The 17,595-nt window shown below is 26.2% G+C and overlaps 1 protein-coding gene and 1 non-coding gene across 2 annotated transcripts in view; one reads left to right on the forward strand and one right to left on the reverse strand.

Annotated features, from left to right (window-relative positions):
- LOC106688732 (fatty-acid amide hydrolase 2-A) overlaps positions 1-7,044 on the forward strand; it is a 118,629-nt gene extending 111,585 nt beyond the window's left edge. Inside the window, exons 9-12 of the mRNA XM_014433320.3 lie at positions 1,068-1,169; positions 2,418-2,591; positions 3,897-4,079; positions 5,201-7,044. Of these exons, the coding sequence (XP_014288806.1) occupies positions 1,068-1,169; positions 2,418-2,591; positions 3,897-4,079; positions 5,201-5,314 (573 nt within the window). The 3' untranslated portion in view covers positions 5,315-7,044. The remainder of the gene's footprint in view (positions 1-1,067; positions 1,170-2,417; positions 2,592-3,896; positions 4,080-5,200) is intronic.
- Positions 7,045-16,141: 9,097 nt separating this feature from the next.
- On the reverse strand, positions 16,142-16,282 carry LOC112210870 (U4 spliceosomal RNA). Its single transcript, XR_002945347.1, has one exon. It is a non-coding gene; the product is annotated as a U4 spliceosomal RNA (small nuclear RNA).
- Between the last annotated feature and the right edge of the window lie 1,313 nt (positions 16,283-17,595).

Here is a 17,595-nt window from a genome sequence, read left to right on the forward strand (position 1 = left end):
GTACATGATGGTAAGCAACTTCAATTTAAATTATTAAATTACCTTATTTCACTTTATATTATTCATATTACTCCTTTTATCTTTACTATTACTATTATCAGTGTAGATAAATGATTATTTTCATGATATATATAAAAACTACAGTTGTTATCATTGTCTAATTATTTTTCTTATTTATTTCTTTGTTAATACTCTTTATTTATTTTTTTAATACTCTTTATTTATTTTTACTTATTATTAGTTACTTCTTTTACAATCATTGTTATTATATCCTATATTGTATTAACTACCCTAACTATATTTTCTTCAGTATATACTCCTATCATTAGTAACGATATGTATCATTCTAATTTTATTTAGTTATTCCTAAATTAGAAAATTATTTTAGTTATTATAATTATCATATTTCTGTATCTTTCTCTTATTATTTTTCATTTTTCTTCATATCTTTATGACTACTTCCTGTATACGCGACGTATTTGAAATAGAAATATAGCTGTTAAACGGCTGGCCATCTCCTCCCCACTCCTCCATGTTCCGCTTTATTGTCGCCTTCTGTTCAACCTTTTGCTTTGAACAGGTAGGTGGTCCTGATTTGTTCTTTGCCCATTTATTATCATCATTATTTATATTTATTCTTTCAAGACATTTATTTAATCTCTACTTTCTTCTTCTTCTTTTTTTTTTTTCCGTATTGTTTTTGTTTTATGTACGTCTCCTGTACTTTTTTAACTGTATTTTTTAAAAAAATTGTACTCTTGCCATTGTTACTTATTTTTTATTCTTATCATTGTTTATTCTATATTAATACTATTTTGTGTCTTCCTTTTATTTATATGTAATTTCTTATCACTTTATTTTTACATAATATTTATCCTAACTTAAATTACCTTATTGTTGTAATATTCTCAGTTTTTTTTTTGTATCTTTTTAGCCCTGATGAAGCCCTACAAAGTGGGGCGAAATGTCGGACATTAAATAGTTATGAACTATTTGTTCTTTTCTTGACCACAACCCTGACCATCTTCTTATATTTATTTTTAGATATAATTTATTTGTACTTTCAGATCACAATAAAAGACTTCGACAAATCTCTACAAGCTACATTGACCCTGATGCTCAATTTAGAATGTCCACACGTTGTCTTCCAAAGATCAGAAGACCCAAATGTAAGTAGAGGAAATAAAATAGTACTTAAAGAGATAAATATATAAAAATACTTAAATCATAACCATCTTTTTTGTTTTCAAATCCCTTCAAATCTGCAATACATTTTATAAATCAATACATCCTTACATACATATACACAAAAACTTATGCCCTATTTCCTTTCACTGAGCCAGAGATTCGTTCAAAGGTATTATTGGTTCATATATTTTCTGATAAATAACTTTATTATGGTTGTTCATTCTATAATAAGTTGGATTCCTATTTATTTATAATATTGATTAAATTAGGTTGAGGATTCAGACAATCACTTAATCTCAGATTCACTCTATTTATAAAATTTTTATTTTAATACATCATTTTATATTAATGTTTTTATAGCAATAACTATCTTTGAAAATCTTTAAAATACAATAAATTATCAAACAGATTCAGAAAATATAAATATACCTAAATGATTATTAACTATTATAAGTTAATAAGTTAATGCAGAGTTCCTAAATAAGCTAAATTAATAGTATACTCTTTTCTGTTTTGCAAGCTTCAACTTTCAAAATTTTAAAGGAATCCCATCCCAGAACATGCCTAAATAGTTTGTTTTACTTCCAAATAAATTAATATAGAGGATGAGTTATGTTAGTTCAGAAAGTAATTATTTAAAACAATATTGTTTCCTGATATTAAATACATGATAAATTACAATTAATTTTACTTAATTTATTATTTATTTAAGGAATCTCATAGAGCATGCCTACTTAGTGTAGGAGTGAATAAATTATTAAATAAATGTTATCCAAATGTTAACTTGAAAACTTCAATGTAATCCAAAAATAATCACTAAAGTTTAAAGTAATGTAATGTGAAGTAAGTGTGCACCATATTTAAAATGAAATCTTTAATTTTGAAACTATATTTTCCTTATTTTTTTCAAAAACATTCCTGAGGCGATTATGACTTAAATACTATATTCAAATCAATGTTTTATTGTGTGCATTTTTAAGAAATCGATAATTTCTTTATTATCGAATATCTACATATTTTGTGTTCCTTTTTGACCACACTCCTGACCATCTCCTTCAAGTTTTATAAATATTTATGAAGTGCATTTACATTTAAACATATGTAATGAAAGATATCCTTATCAAGAGCTAAAAATAATTCATTCACATCAGAAACTCTATTCATCACATAAAAAATTACTTTGTTTTTGATGGAGAGAAAAAAATAATATAACTGTTTTCTTTTGGCAGGATTGGACCATCTGGACAGTCTTCGGTGAATATCTCAGAAAAAGTGTCGGCTTTGGAAGAGTGGCACTTTATTCTATTGTATTCGGTTTAATGAAGAGATATTTTCAGCATTTACCACAATCTCAAAGGGATGAATGCCAAGAATTTAAAGAACAATTTACGAGATATTTTGAGGTAATTAAAATATAATTAACAAACCATCATTGAGATAAAAAATATCAAGCAAGGATTAATAAATAATGTATTTGTTGAATTAAATATTACAATAGATGGCTAAGAAGTGATACCTGGTTTATGTAAAGCGACTGATTTACAGTACGAGCAAAAAACCCTTTTTAAAACCCAATTAAAAATTTTTAATTCATCAATGTTTCTGTATATTTTTCATGACTATGGAATTATATCCAAATACAATAATGTTTTTCAGAATATAGACTATTCACTTTTAGTGATATATGATTAATCACTAGAAAAGTTGAATACTAATCAGATACTGGATGTCATAACATTCCATTTTTCATAAATATCGGTCTGAAATATAAAGTCAAGGTTAAACCACCATATGCCAAGTAGTTTCTTGATATTAATGAAGTCAAACATGAAATCTGCTTTTGTAGCAATATCACTTTTTAGCCATTAATTTAATGGTTTCTATGAATTTTTCTCAAGTTCCATTAGGGGTTTGGAGCTTGTTACAATAAAATAAAATACATTTTCAAAAGTATTTTAATTTTATTTGACTATTTCAGCATAAAATGACTAATTTTTCATAAAATTGTCAAAGGAACAATAAATTTTAAGGTTATAGTAACTAATATTGTACTGAAGCTGAAGAAAAATAGAAATCATTTACAAAGCATTTTAAAGGAGCTTGTAACTCTTCAGATATTGAGCCCAATTAAAACAGAAAAAATCCTAATCTACTAAAATAATTAATAACTTTGAAAAATATAATGAATGCTGGGAGTTCTGTTAAACAATGCAAGCCCAAAAGTTCCACACATTGCTTGCTAGTATTTCAAGCATTGTAATTATGGATATTATTTTCTATATTAACACAGTATTACGGAATAAGGTATTAACTAAAGATATTATTTTTTTGTTTGTTTTTCTAAATAAAACTTATGATTCTTTTTAATAATTGGAATGCCCAAAATGTTCCTTTATCTAAAGTTTGGGAATGTAAAACACTCTTGCTAGAAGACATTGAAGACTTTTTCTGACTTTTCAGGGTTTTAAAAAAAATATATAACAGATTTTAGCAGGGACATTTAAGAGTAGAAGCAATAATCAAATAAATAAATTTCAATCAAATGACAGATATTGTTTTTGGTTAATAATATTTTGAGAATTTCAGAACTCATTTTTCATATTAATAAGTATAAAAAAATTGTATTATAACAACTATTAAATCAAGTAAAATAAAAATTATAAGACAATTTTTTTTTTCAACAGAATATTTTTTCTTTCTGTTTGAAGGAAATGCTTGGGGATAATGGAGTGCTGATACTGCCAGTATTTTCTAGCCCTGCGCACTACCACTTCCAGATGTACGGTAGATTTTTGAATTCTTCATATCTTAGTATTTTCAATCTACTGGAAATGCCAGCTACTGCTTGCCCGACTGGTTTGAACAGTAAAGGAATGCCAATCGGAGTTCAGGTGCTTTTTAATATCTTACACAGACCAGGATTTAATCCTATAAATGCACTACAATAGTTTTAATACATTATACAGATTCTTTCAAAATAATATGTTCTATTGACTTGAATTTACGACCAGCAGAAATAAAAAAAGCATTAAATAATTTTGTGATATGAGAAAACAAGATAGAAGGATAATTAAAATATGAGAACAATTAATATAGTGGCATTACATAAATGCCATTAATACTGCGGTTTACAGAAACTACAAAACAAAACCGTTACTGTATCAAACTATTGCTTCTATGCTATGAAGGAATACTTTTTTATTGATTGTTTTCTATGTACATTAAAAAAAAAAAAACTAATAATAAATTAATTACCAATTAAAACCAACTGATTTTCATTATATTCCACTGAGAAGTATTACTTCAATACTTATATTCAAATTAAGTATTACTCTTTAATACAAATTAAAAACCAATAATGCTTTTTTTCACATCAAAATTTAATTTAGGTGAAAAATAAACCCTATATATATATTTTTACATTACATATAATGTAATACATTATAATAAATTTATGTTGCATTCCATAATATTTTAAATTCATGAACTATTTCCTATGGTGTTTCACCACCTTTGACCAATATTTGGGCATCTTGCCATCATAGATACAAACAAAAATAAAATAAATATCTATCAACTACAATGTTCATTTGGAAAAATATAAATAGGAAGGACAATCAGTTCAGAATCTTAAGAAACATAAAAACAACACAAAAAACCAAATATTATACATTTTAAATCGCACAGCTTTAAGGAATCGTATAATAAATAATGCACACTGTCAGGAGATGAGATTTAAAGAAGTGAAATATTAGGAAAATAAAATAAATACAACTGAAAGAAAATGAAAGACTTTTTTTAATTCCTCGGATACACTTTAAATGCAAAGGAGAAACTTATTCCACATATTTGGAATCAAATAATGTAAAATTATTTAATACTTGATCACCCCCTATTCCTACCCTAATTAAACTTAAGACCGATCCATCTAAATAGTAAAGTTTTAATATTTAAAAATATCGAAGCAAGAACTATCAATAATACTGTTATTTTTTTCTTTTTTTTCTTTTAGATTGCAGCTTTTAAACACCAGGATCGACTGACAATTGGAGTGGCTAAAGAACTCGAAAATGCTTATGGAGGTTGGGTACCGCCTTCCAGTGAACCAAATCATAACATGGTCTAAATTTTTTATTTAAAACATTTTCAAACATGCACGTATGTTGTGCATGATTGGTGGCAACTCTCTTAAGCATGAAAGTGATATAAAGTGTATATGTTCAAAACGAAAGGTTTGTAGGAATGAGCATACTTAAATAATATCAGAAATATGTAAAATAAGCATTTGTTGAAAGGTCTCTACTGCACAGTCTCTGGGTTTGTATTTGTGAAATTATTTAACACACTACATGCAGAACAGGTATTTTAATTCATATATATTCTCTGCCTGTTAAGGAATTCAACATCTTGATTTTACACTTACATTAAAAGGCAGAAAAAGTATTTTCATATTTCTATGCAAAGATTTACTAAATGTCATTTTCATTTAATGTAACAATGGAGAAACGGTTATGTTGAGTATTAAAAATAAGAATGAGTAGAATCAAAATTAGAAATATAGCGTAATTTACTTAATTCTCTTTACTAAGTTAGTTAAGTGAAACAATCTTTGCTTAAATCAACTAAATATTATGCATTTGAACATTTGATTTCATCAAAATAAAATAGTGCTAAAAGTTTTTAAAAGTTTTTTTTCATCTTTAACATTTATATAATTGTATAAGTCATATACAAAAAACCTCTCACTTCGGCATTTTGTTTAAAAATAAAAGTAAAATCAAACAATACTCGAAACTGAAACAGAGAAATGACATAAAAAAAAATTTATAAAATCCAAATACCGAAGTGACGTGCATATAGAGCGTTAATGAAGAAAAAAAAATTGTATAGCCAAAATATATAAATTATATTTTCGTAAGCATTTGTACATCACATGATTAAACTTAATAAAGTTTATAAAATACAAAAATTGAAGATATTTAAATCTCAGTTTATAAGTAAAATATCAAATGGTAGTAAAAAGACAAACCTAAATAGAAGAGAGCTGATCGAACTCAAAAGGAACTTATGTAGAATTTTATATAAATCGTCTTTTATGTGCCCAAGTCATTTAATTTCATACATGGGATGGTCAACCTAAAGAACTATTTAAATACGCATATTGTATGATTAAAACTCGTTGAATTCTAGATAGAAAATTAATTTCCAATTTACACTTCTGATCAATAGTTGGGAACTGTTTGAAGGTTTTCATATTTGGAAAATATGAATTCTATTGAGTAAAAACCATGCCTGGATTAAACTTGCACACTTCCAGTGTAATCTAATTTTTTTATTTTTTTTTATTTATACTTCATGTTTTTATAAATGTATATTAAACAAAAGGATGTTAAGTTTCTTTTCCATTCCATTAAGCATTGTTAATTATTTAGATCAGATTATGAATATACTAAATAAAAATTGAGTCAGCAATTTTAGTAATTAATTATTATTTTATAAAAATCCTTTGGTAGAAAAGTATTAAAAGTTATTTGAAATACAATATATTACAAGTTTAATAAGAACTTGGATTAATTTTAATAGAATAAATAAAAATTAAAAGTTTGGCATTCATTAGACTTAACCTCGACCAGTTAAAGTTTAATTTAATTGTTTTAATGTGTTCTTCTGTATTATTGTATCTACTTTTGGTGAATTAAGTTTCCTTTGAAAAGTTATTTTAGTTTAATTTTATTTAATCCAAAATGAATCAAATTTTCTATTTAAAAAAATGAGTTGGTTCTGAACCGTTGATCGGCTATTAGTATATAGCACACCAATAAAAAATACATATCTCAAACTATTTTCTTTTTTTAAGAGATAAACTTTTTTTCTATTAGTCAAGATTTTAATAACACATTATGTAGATTTTTATTATTCTATTTTTACAAAGCGAATAAATATATCAGTTGTTTTAATTCTTAGAGCCTCAAAAGCAATTGAAGATGTTTAAATAAGTAGAAAAGTCCCCAAAATTGATAAGATATTTACAGTAAAGGAGATATTTTATTTTTTATGTCTTTTGAACTTTCAAAAATGCTATAAATTTCAAATATTCTAAGGTTAATAAATCAAATTAAATCACATCATTTGAAATAGTGTTACATTTCTGTCAATCATTGGTCACTTAAAAAGTGGATTAATATCAGTTATAAAATTTGATTTTTTTTTTAAATTTTATATTTCTTAAGTTATTTTTATTCAACCCCAAAAGGGACAGTGGGGAATTAAGAAATAATATAAAAAAGCATGGAAATATAATTTATAATGATGATTACTTTTGTGATAGTCCTAAATTTTATTTGATTGGTTTGAACTAGAGACACTCAAAACAAGTGTTTGAAGATTGAGGTATAGTATCACATTTGTAGTAAATGGGCAATTCAAGATTCCTTAAAAAGTAATGTGTTAATGTTTCTTCAAATCTCAACTACTAAAAGTTTTAATACAGCATTTTCTATTCTATTTCTACCTTCTTTTTTTTTTTTTTTTTTTTTTTTTTTTTCTATTCTATTTCTACCATCTGTCACATAAGTTAACCATTTTGCGAGAGAAAGTGAACTTTTCCCTAGCATACAATAGTTGTGAATGGTAGTAAACATACCAAGCAGCCACTTAGGACCCCAGATAGATAAGGGTACTGAGGTCTTAAAATATCTTTACATTAGAACTGACCACAAAGGTAAAAAAAAAAAATGTTACCCCTTTAACTGTTTGTCTCAGTAGTTTTTTCAAGCTTTTTTTTTTTTTTTGTCACATTACTGCTACGGATCCACAATGTTCCTGATCTGTCCAAAGCATACAAATGGTCATGATGTTCTTTTTTGTTTGTATAATCAAATGATCAAATATGTAACCAAATATTAATTAAAAAGAACAAAAATTTTGTTCATTTATTGTAAAGTTATTTTTATAAAAAGAATTTAAGGTTTCTAAAAAAAAAAAATTGACATATGAGCACTTGAGATTTACCGAGCTTCAACTATATTTAAAAGTTTGTAAATATTAAGGTATATGGTTTCAATTTCCGTAGATAAAAGACTGCTTGTCTTGAGGTTTTGGAAAACTGTGATCTAATGTATTTTGTTATTAATGTATATATAATTTACATTTTTTAAATATTATTTACATGTGTTATAACTTCGTATTTTTATTAGCCTATAAGAATTCCTCAAGTTTATATAGAAAAATATTTTTACAAACTACATCTTTAATTTCAAATTATATATAACTTTTATAATAGAATCTGTTTTAAATTTGGTAACCATTAGGTAAAAAAAGTTATAGACCATTGATATTGATGTTTTAGCAAAAATAAAATACTTTGATAATGGTAATAGTTTTGGTTTTACTAGGTGATTTTTATAAATCGTATAATTTGAACTTTAAACATGACATAATCGTTAAAAAAATATTTTTAAATAAATAAAACTATATGAAAACCATTGTGTAATTCATATTGTTCCTGTAACCAAATGATGATGATCGTAAAACACTAATATTTTTTTTATGTTTTTACATTACAGCAAGAATATAGGTGTTTTAATGTAATATATAACATTCATTTCTTTTTAAATACAACTACACATCTACATAAGTGTCGCAACAATCGGCCATCAAATCTGGAGCTCCTCTAGCAGCCTCTGACAGTCGACTCAGTTTTTTTTTCTGTATATATAATTAAATTTTTATGTATAAATAATTAAACATTCATGCATCTACTTTGACCCCATCCAGCCACCTAACTTTAGATCTTACAATTCTTATTGTATAGCTAAGAATCTCAAATAATAAAACTTTAAAATAAAATTTTTGAATTATGGATCTCATAATATGAAACATTTAAAATATACGAGAAGTTGGTTGAGGGTACGGTCAAAATATAACACAAATAAGTTGAAGTAACTTATTTAATCGTGCCAACGTTTCGGCCAGAATTTCTAGCCTTCCTCAAGGCTAAGAACAAAACAAGATAACAACCAATGAATACAGAAAATATAAACAGAATGACATAAAGTAAATAATTGTACAGAATGGAATTAATAAAATTAAAGTGATGAAAGAAGTGGAAAATAAAATGTATACATAGAAAATATAAATATATTCATGAAGAAATATGAATATTTCTGAGGAAGTTAGATTATTAATAATTTAAAAATTAAAATTATGGAAAGAAAAAATAAAATTGAGAGAAAGAAAATATATGTAACAAATGAAATATGTAACCATAATATTAGATAAAGAAGCAAAATATAAGTTAAGTTTAAAAAAAGAAGTGAATAGAAAAAAAAATTTTTAAAATAACAATAATAATATATGGTGAACATAACTCATAATGTGGGTAAGGAAAATTAAAAAAGAATAAAAAAGGAGGGGGGTGAAATAAAGATAGGGGTAAAAAAAAAGAGAATAAAACATAAAATGAACATGTTAGTTTGAAATCATACCACCAAGTGGGTTCTTGACTCTGAATTAAAAATACGTTACTGAGATAACAAGGTGTTCAAGGAGGAAACGTTACAATTGGGTAAATAATAAAAAGTAGAAAATATTTTAAGTATTTAGAAGAGGAAATCGTGTGAGAGGGTGACAACAAATGGTATTAGAAAATGTTAAAAATATATATATGTTACAAGGACGAAGTACCGGAAGGTGACAAAGTGTCATGAGTATTTAACAACAGTAAAAAGAGGAAACCTGATAAGAGGGTGATGACAAATGTGTTAGAAAAAGTTTAAAAAGGGAAATAATACATTCAAAAGTGAGTAGAAAAATTATATATATGTAAATAAATAAAAAAAAATTACTTTTTTAATAAATTAACCATTTGCGAATATGTTAATGATAAGTTGTGCTTGTCGGTTTTTAAATTGACAGAAGGTTCTAATTAGATATAGAAGCTTTCAGAGATGAGCTTTTTGTTATGGTTAAGGAATGTAGCTAGTATAGACATTTTGTCAAAATCGAAGGAATGATTTAAAGAAAGAAAATGTTCCGAAAGTTTTGAGGCAGAATGATTATGTGAGGAAACAGAAAACTTATGTTGTTTGATACGGTCTTTAAGAGGTAACATTTAAAATAGAGAACTACTTGATTTGATCTGAAGGTTTCTTGAAAAAATCAGTTCTATTTAAATATAAAATATGTTCATTCATATTTCATAAAAGCATGTATTGATTGTACATACATATAAAGAATGTAAATAGAAATATTGAAGAAAATAGTATCTGAGAGTAACCTTTTGGCATGCTGTAAAAATTTTTATTTGATTTATAGAAATTTTATTCAATATATAAAGAATATTTGAATTTTCCAATCTTCCGGGCATTAGGAAGGAGAAAACCTCATTATTGATTTGTAACAATTAAAAAAAATTGTTTTGCACTAACAGAACAATTGGCCATGTCAAATAATAAACATATATAATCTCAACGCATCAACAATTCTTAAAAAAAAAAAATTCTCCTTATCACAACACAATAACACTATGAACAATAAAATCTTACAGATTTTGTAAGAATTTTTTTTTTAAATAGTCGATGCATTGAGATTATATAATTTTGTTATTTTACATGGGCAATTGGCCTTAAAGTACAAAAAATTGTTTAATGAATTGTGATAAATCAATAATTGAGGTTGTCTCCTTGATAACAGCCTAAGGGCCGAAACCTTAGAGAAGGAAAATAAACTTTGTTGAGAGTAAACTGGATCTATTGAAGTTGTATTATTGTTAATACAAACTACTCTCAAACAATTAATTAATAAATATATTAAACTAGAAAACTAGCGAAAAGAATGTTTTTTATGATTTTACAATAAAAATTTAAAGTGATTGAATTTTTTTTTTGGATACTCAGGTACAAGTAAATAACAATCAACTGTAATTAGTAAAATACGTGAGGAGTTTTCTATAAAAAAAGTTAATGAATCCACTTTTGAAAGGTTTTTGTTAATAAATTAATATTCTATACTAAAAACTTAATTAATTAATATAATTAATTTCAAAATTTAATTCTTCCCCTGTCAAAATGTTACAAATCACCAATTAAAAAAAAATTAATTCAGCTTCATAAGTAGCTCCCATAATACTTTTTAATAATCTTTCAAAAGTTATAATGACTTTTGGTCGAAAACTCCTTACCTGTTGCATGAGACTGTTATGTGCATTGAGGAATGTTATAAAAAGAAAATAATTAGTAACAAAAGCAATATAAATCTATTACATCAAAATAAATTTTAAGATAACTTAAATAGAAGGATACAACTTTTAATCAAATAAAAACATTTAAGAACTATATAATTCACAGAACATGTCCAAATAATATAGGTTGAATTTTTTCTGAAATTATCATCAGTAAAATGTTGGTTTAAGATATATTCATTAGAAACATATATTTGAATCCAACCTGGAAAAATTTGATTTTAACTAAACTCTGGGCTTTTAAGTCACTTAAAAGTTTGATTATATTTTTACTTTCATGATTGGAGACTAAGCGTCAAATTCATAGACATCACCATATTCAAACTTTTCAATTTCAGTGATTTTTTACTTAATTCCACTTAACCTGTTTGGAAAACAAAACTTTACACCTATGTAAGCAAAATTTACTATTTAACTGCAACTGGAGTATTTTAAGCCCCTAGGTGTATTTTAAATTATCATGTTTAAGTATTAGAAAAAAAAATTATAACCTATGAATTTAAACTAAAAAATTGAACATAAAACACTGACTTGTTGACCTTATGTTAGAAAAGTGTGTTCCCCCAATCACCTAGGTGGATATTTATTAATACAAATTTTTGTAGTTTCCACTTAGGTATGAATATCTGCTTTCTTCAGATATTCTTTTATTAAACTCAGAGCTGAAAATGAATTTAGTGCTAAATACAGTTTTTATTAAAAATAAGTGAAAATTGTTCATTATATTTAAACTGCTTGATAGTAACTTAATAAAGAAATTGATAGGTTACTAATAATAACCTCATTTGATAAGTTTAAGAAAAAACCAAAAATGTTCAAAGCTTCATAATAATATTTTGATCCTATTTATCTAAGTATTACCTAACTTGAAAATCAATTTTAATTTTTATTCGCTACATTTTTTCTGGATAATTATTTACAAAATGGGGGTTATCCTATATTCGAGGTTGAGCTATATTAGAACAAATATTGTATTTAGTTTCCTTTGGATATATTTTGGAATTTGTTTTATTTAATTCATAAGATATATTTACTGATTTATTTGAAAATTTAAAAAGATATTATTTTCTGATCTTCAGTTGTATTTGTTTTATCTTCTCTATAAAAGGACAATATTTGATAAAAGACTTTATATTTTCAGGTTCATTGTTGTCAGTAAAGACAATGATTTTTTTTTTTTTAATTCATAATAATGTGCTCAACAAATATATTAAATTACGAAGGATTTAATAAGAATTAAAGAGCAGAACTAGGATACTTTTCCACTGATGTAAATGATCTTCTTCTATTGGTACAATAGATGAATAAAGCTACGCTTGGCCTTCACAAGAGCTGTCAACTTTCTCTCTGTTTCTGTGTGAGCAACAGAGATACCTAATTTATGAAGATTTAGCACTATGTCATCGACACTTTGGATGCTCACAATCCATAAAATTTGTATACATTATTGGCCATTATTTTACCTTTCTAATGACAATAAGAATAAAAAGAAATATTGTGTAAATACATAGAGAGAATATAACAGAACTAAAATAGAATACATAAATACAGGGGTGCACCATAAATACATGTGTACTTGTATGATGTTTATAAGAAAAATAGTTCAGTTTTAATGGACACTATGTAGTGCTTTTTGAGAAGGATTAAAGCAAGTTAAGAAGACTGATGGTTTAACATTTACACTTACAAGATAAAATAAATTTATTTTGAATTATGAAGTTTTCTTTGTATTTATTATTACAGGGCCTCATCTACCTTTTTTTCTTACCTTTTTAAAATATTATTACTTAAAAGCCATTTTTTTTTAAAGTGGACTTAAGTAAGACTAAAAGTAATTAAAGAAGCATTGCTGAATATTTTTATATTTTAATTTAAAAAGAAAAAATTGTAGAATACAGAATAATGCAAAACTATAATTACAAAAGAATAGAAGTACATTTACAATATTATTTCTTTTAAAAAAATATCTTAACTAGCAAGTCTTTTTATTGCTTTTTAATGAAAGTTGTTAATAATAAAATAATTATTTTGTTAACTTGTAACGACAGGGACTAAATATTGCTTCCAAAAATTGGTGTTTAAATTTTACTACTCCAGATTTATAAAAATAGTTTCTAACTTTCAAAACACAGTAAAATAATAGAGTGTAAGGACAAACATTTTACAATAATGATATCAATACTGAATCTCAAGCAAATCATGGGCTCTCATTAGCAAGCATAAGAACCAAACCAGGACATGGAGGAGATGCGTTACATAAGAATATGTCAAAGAAGACCAATGAGTCTACAAATTAACAGAAATATCTCTAACCATTATTGGAAGTCAGACGAACATGTTCTTAATTCCAGCTACAGAAATACATGTCAACCATAGGTCACTTAAAACAGATAGCAGAGTAAGGAGTTGATGATCCCACTTCAATATATTTAGCTGGATCCACACTTTATAAATTGCTACAGTCCCAAAATACCTCCAAACCTGTAAATGCTTGGTTAACACAAAAAGATTTACAAACTTCAGTTTTCACATAATCCTATTTTCATATTACAATATTGGCAGTTGACATCTCTGTTTCAATCTGACAGCTCTGCAAAGTGTGTTAAAACATAGGTTAACAGACACTCCTTTGTATCAGAGAGGCAAATATGGTGGATGTTAGATTGATATTTTTCATTACTTTCAATTTACAATATTTTCATATTATAATATTGGCAGTTGACATCTCTGTTGCAATCTGCCCTGCAAAGTGGGTTGAAACATTGGTTAACAATAAATAGTTTTCCTTTACTATTTTGTTACCTTTATTGACTGCCTAGACCTATCTACTTCATATAGTTAACTATCTTCTTCTAAATCGTAATTTGCTAACATTACTTTAAAAAAAAATATTATTTTCCACCAATTAATTGAAATAAATATTCATAATGTTCAACTACTTCACAATTCACAAAAAAAAGAACTAAAGACAACAAAACAGCTAACATAATGGCAGGTATAAACAGTAAACAAAACAGAACATTACCTTCACAGTACTTGAATAACCGATTTCATTGATATCTGAACGTAACAAATGGCGAACTGGGGAAGGAAACAAAATAAGTTTACTCATTCTGAAAGAAATGTCTGTCGTTCTTACTACCAACTTATTATAAGGGATAACAGGAACATTAAATAGGCTTGATATACTCCGAATACCCAAGTCTATATACTCATAGTACAAGAGCCCAAGAGGAGAAAACAAAAAGGCAGTTATCTCACCCCATTTTTGATTACTTAAATGAAAAATATGTATAATTAATAGTCAAAATTGATTAGTCTGACAAGTATAAGTCGGGGGAATAAAAAATGGCGGCTGTTTCAAAGCGATAAAAAAACTAATTTTTTATTCGGGGCTCTATATCTTAAAAAGTAGGAAAAACACAAGAAAACCTAAGAGAACATCATTTAAAGAAGAATAACTTTGCTAAAATATGAGCCCTAATAGAGTTATTTACGTTAAATAGTTTTCGAGACATAGCTTTTTAAAAAGCAACATTTCATAAAAATGTTGTATGGGGCGTACTAAAAGATCAGTAGTTAATATAAATTATCAGTGAATTTATATCATAAAAACCGTTTGACATACGGATGTCTATTAGCAATCAAATTAAAGCTAGTTTAATGAGCTATAAAGTAGTTTATGATGTTTATCTTCGTAGGAGTAATAGTTTACATATTCATATACTAATACCCCTATGAAGATAAGTGTCATAAACTACTTTATAGTAAGTTAAATTTCCTTTATTTTGAGTGTTGACAGACACATGTACGTCTAATGGATCTAGAAATATATTTTTTCAAAAATCCAACATTTTATACGAACAACTAGAAATTAACATTTTGTGAATTTATTTTGTCAAATATCATAAAAACTACTACTCCTACAAAGATTAACATAATTAACTATTTTGTAGTAAATTTAAGTAGCTTTAATTTGAGCGCTGGCAGACATCAGTACATCCAATGGTTACTGGATTTTTTTTTTTTTGGAAAGTTTTTCATAAATAAAATTTTTTGTCTGAACAACTATAAATCAATTTATTTTAGCAAATATCATAAAAACTATTCCTACGAAGGTAAAGGTCATAAACTACTTTATAGTACATTAAATTAGCTTTAATTTGAGTGCTAATAGACATCTGTAAGTCATATAGTTCCTGAGATATAGATTTCTCAAAATAAATTAACTAACACTAATCTTTCAGTAGATTTTTAAGAAATTTTGCTTTTTAAAAAGCTGTATCTCCAGAACTATTGGACGTAAATAGCTCTTTTAGGGCTAATATTTCAGCAAATTTACTCTTCTTTAAATAATGTTCTCTTAGATTTTCTAGTGTTGTTGGTAGTTTTTAAGATATAGAGCTCCGAATGAAAAATCAATGTTTTTTTGGGTTTTGAAACAGCCGCCATTTTTTAATCCCCCTACCTATACTTGGCACTGATGAATTTTGACTAGTAATTATACATAGTTTTTATCGAAGTAATCAAAAGTTGGAGTGAGATGACTGCCTTTTATTCTTCCGGGATCGTATTGTAGTTGAAAGGCGAATACTCCAAAGGTCAATAACGCCCACAATTTAGAGTAAATTTAGCAGTTACATACTACCTGCCTCCATTCAAACAGCGGTAAAGAATAATGTATATGCAAATGTAATGAGAGATAATTATGAATCCCCGTAGGGATTTCCAAAAATTGCCGATAGGCTTGGTATTTCACAAGCCCATGGCGGGGTATTGGTAAAAGTTTTCAACTAGCAATAATCGCACCTCAGTAGACCTTCATTGGTTACGATATTGCCTCTGCGCAAGGTTAACTCAAGGATCGGCGACTTACTGTAGTGTATTCTTCGAAACTGTTAACACTTCCAAGAAATGGCGTCACTAATCCTGCTACGAAAAGTCACTAACAAGTACAATATCGCTTTAACATAGCTTCCAAATATCGTAAATGACGTATTGCCCTTATTTAAATGCAATTTAAAGTCCATTTAAAAAGATGATACGTAAATAAAAACAGTATATTTGATAATAGGATTACGAGAACGGAGCGGCGGTGTCACACCCTGGTGGTAAGCAGGAAAACTACTTGCTCTCCCTAAAAGGCTCTCATCCATGCTTATCACTAACAATGGAAAAGATTCTCAACCCAACAAGTAAATATTTTATTTTAAAAATAAAACTATTCTTAATACTACATTTATTGATAAAATCAATTTAACTTAATATTTTTCAAATGAAAAAATAAAACAAACGCTTGTCAAAATGTCCATTAAGAATATCAACATCTATACAAAATTAATCATTTCTGACAAGAAGAAATTTTAAAATTAATAATAATAAATTTTGAAAGTAATATAAAACAGGAAAACAATATTATAATCAAAACCTTCACGCCTCTAAAATGTCTTATATTTATTTCAAGTGATGTTTTGTAGTTTTCTCATCCATTTTCAAATATTTATATAATATAAATCTTCAGTGATACAAGATTTATATCATGAAATTGACCTTTCCAGTATAGAAGTGTAGTATAAAATACAAAAAAATTATATTTCCTCTAAAAAGTTTTATCGCTCAATCTTAATAATAATAATTAATTTAATAGTCTATAACAGTTTATTAAATTCATTATTATGATGGATATTAAGAAATAAAACCTTTTAGAGAAATTATTAAAAAGTTTGAAAATGAATAAGAAAAAAGGTCACGATATAAATATAAGGAATTGTAGTTTACTTTTATACTCATATATGAGAATATTATTTTTATAAAAAAATAAATAAAACAAAATATTATTTTCTAATTACTGATAGATTCATAATAATAACAGACAATTTATATTTATCATTGAATAAATAGACTGTTTTAATAATGCATAAAATAATGAATAAAAGGCGATATAATAAATGATATTTTGAATATGTGATTTATAATTTTACTTGTTTTTATTTCTTAATAAAATTTGAAAGGTCAGAAAAAAGTGCCTAAAATAATACAAGGAATACACACAAAAAATTTGAAAACTGTTCAAACCCTTTTCTCTGAAACAAAAATTCTTGAGGGCTGTCTTTCAATAAGACAGCCCTGCAAAGTGGGGCGAAACATCAGAAAATAAATAGTTGAAA

This window comes from Halyomorpha halys, unplaced genomic scaffold (assembly GCF_000696795.3).
Source record: "Halyomorpha halys isolate HHAL.00 unplaced genomic scaffold, Hhal_1.1 Scaffold1188.1, whole genome shotgun sequence".
Classification (NCBI taxonomy): Eukaryota; Metazoa; Arthropoda; class Insecta; order Hemiptera; family Pentatomidae; genus Halyomorpha; species Halyomorpha halys.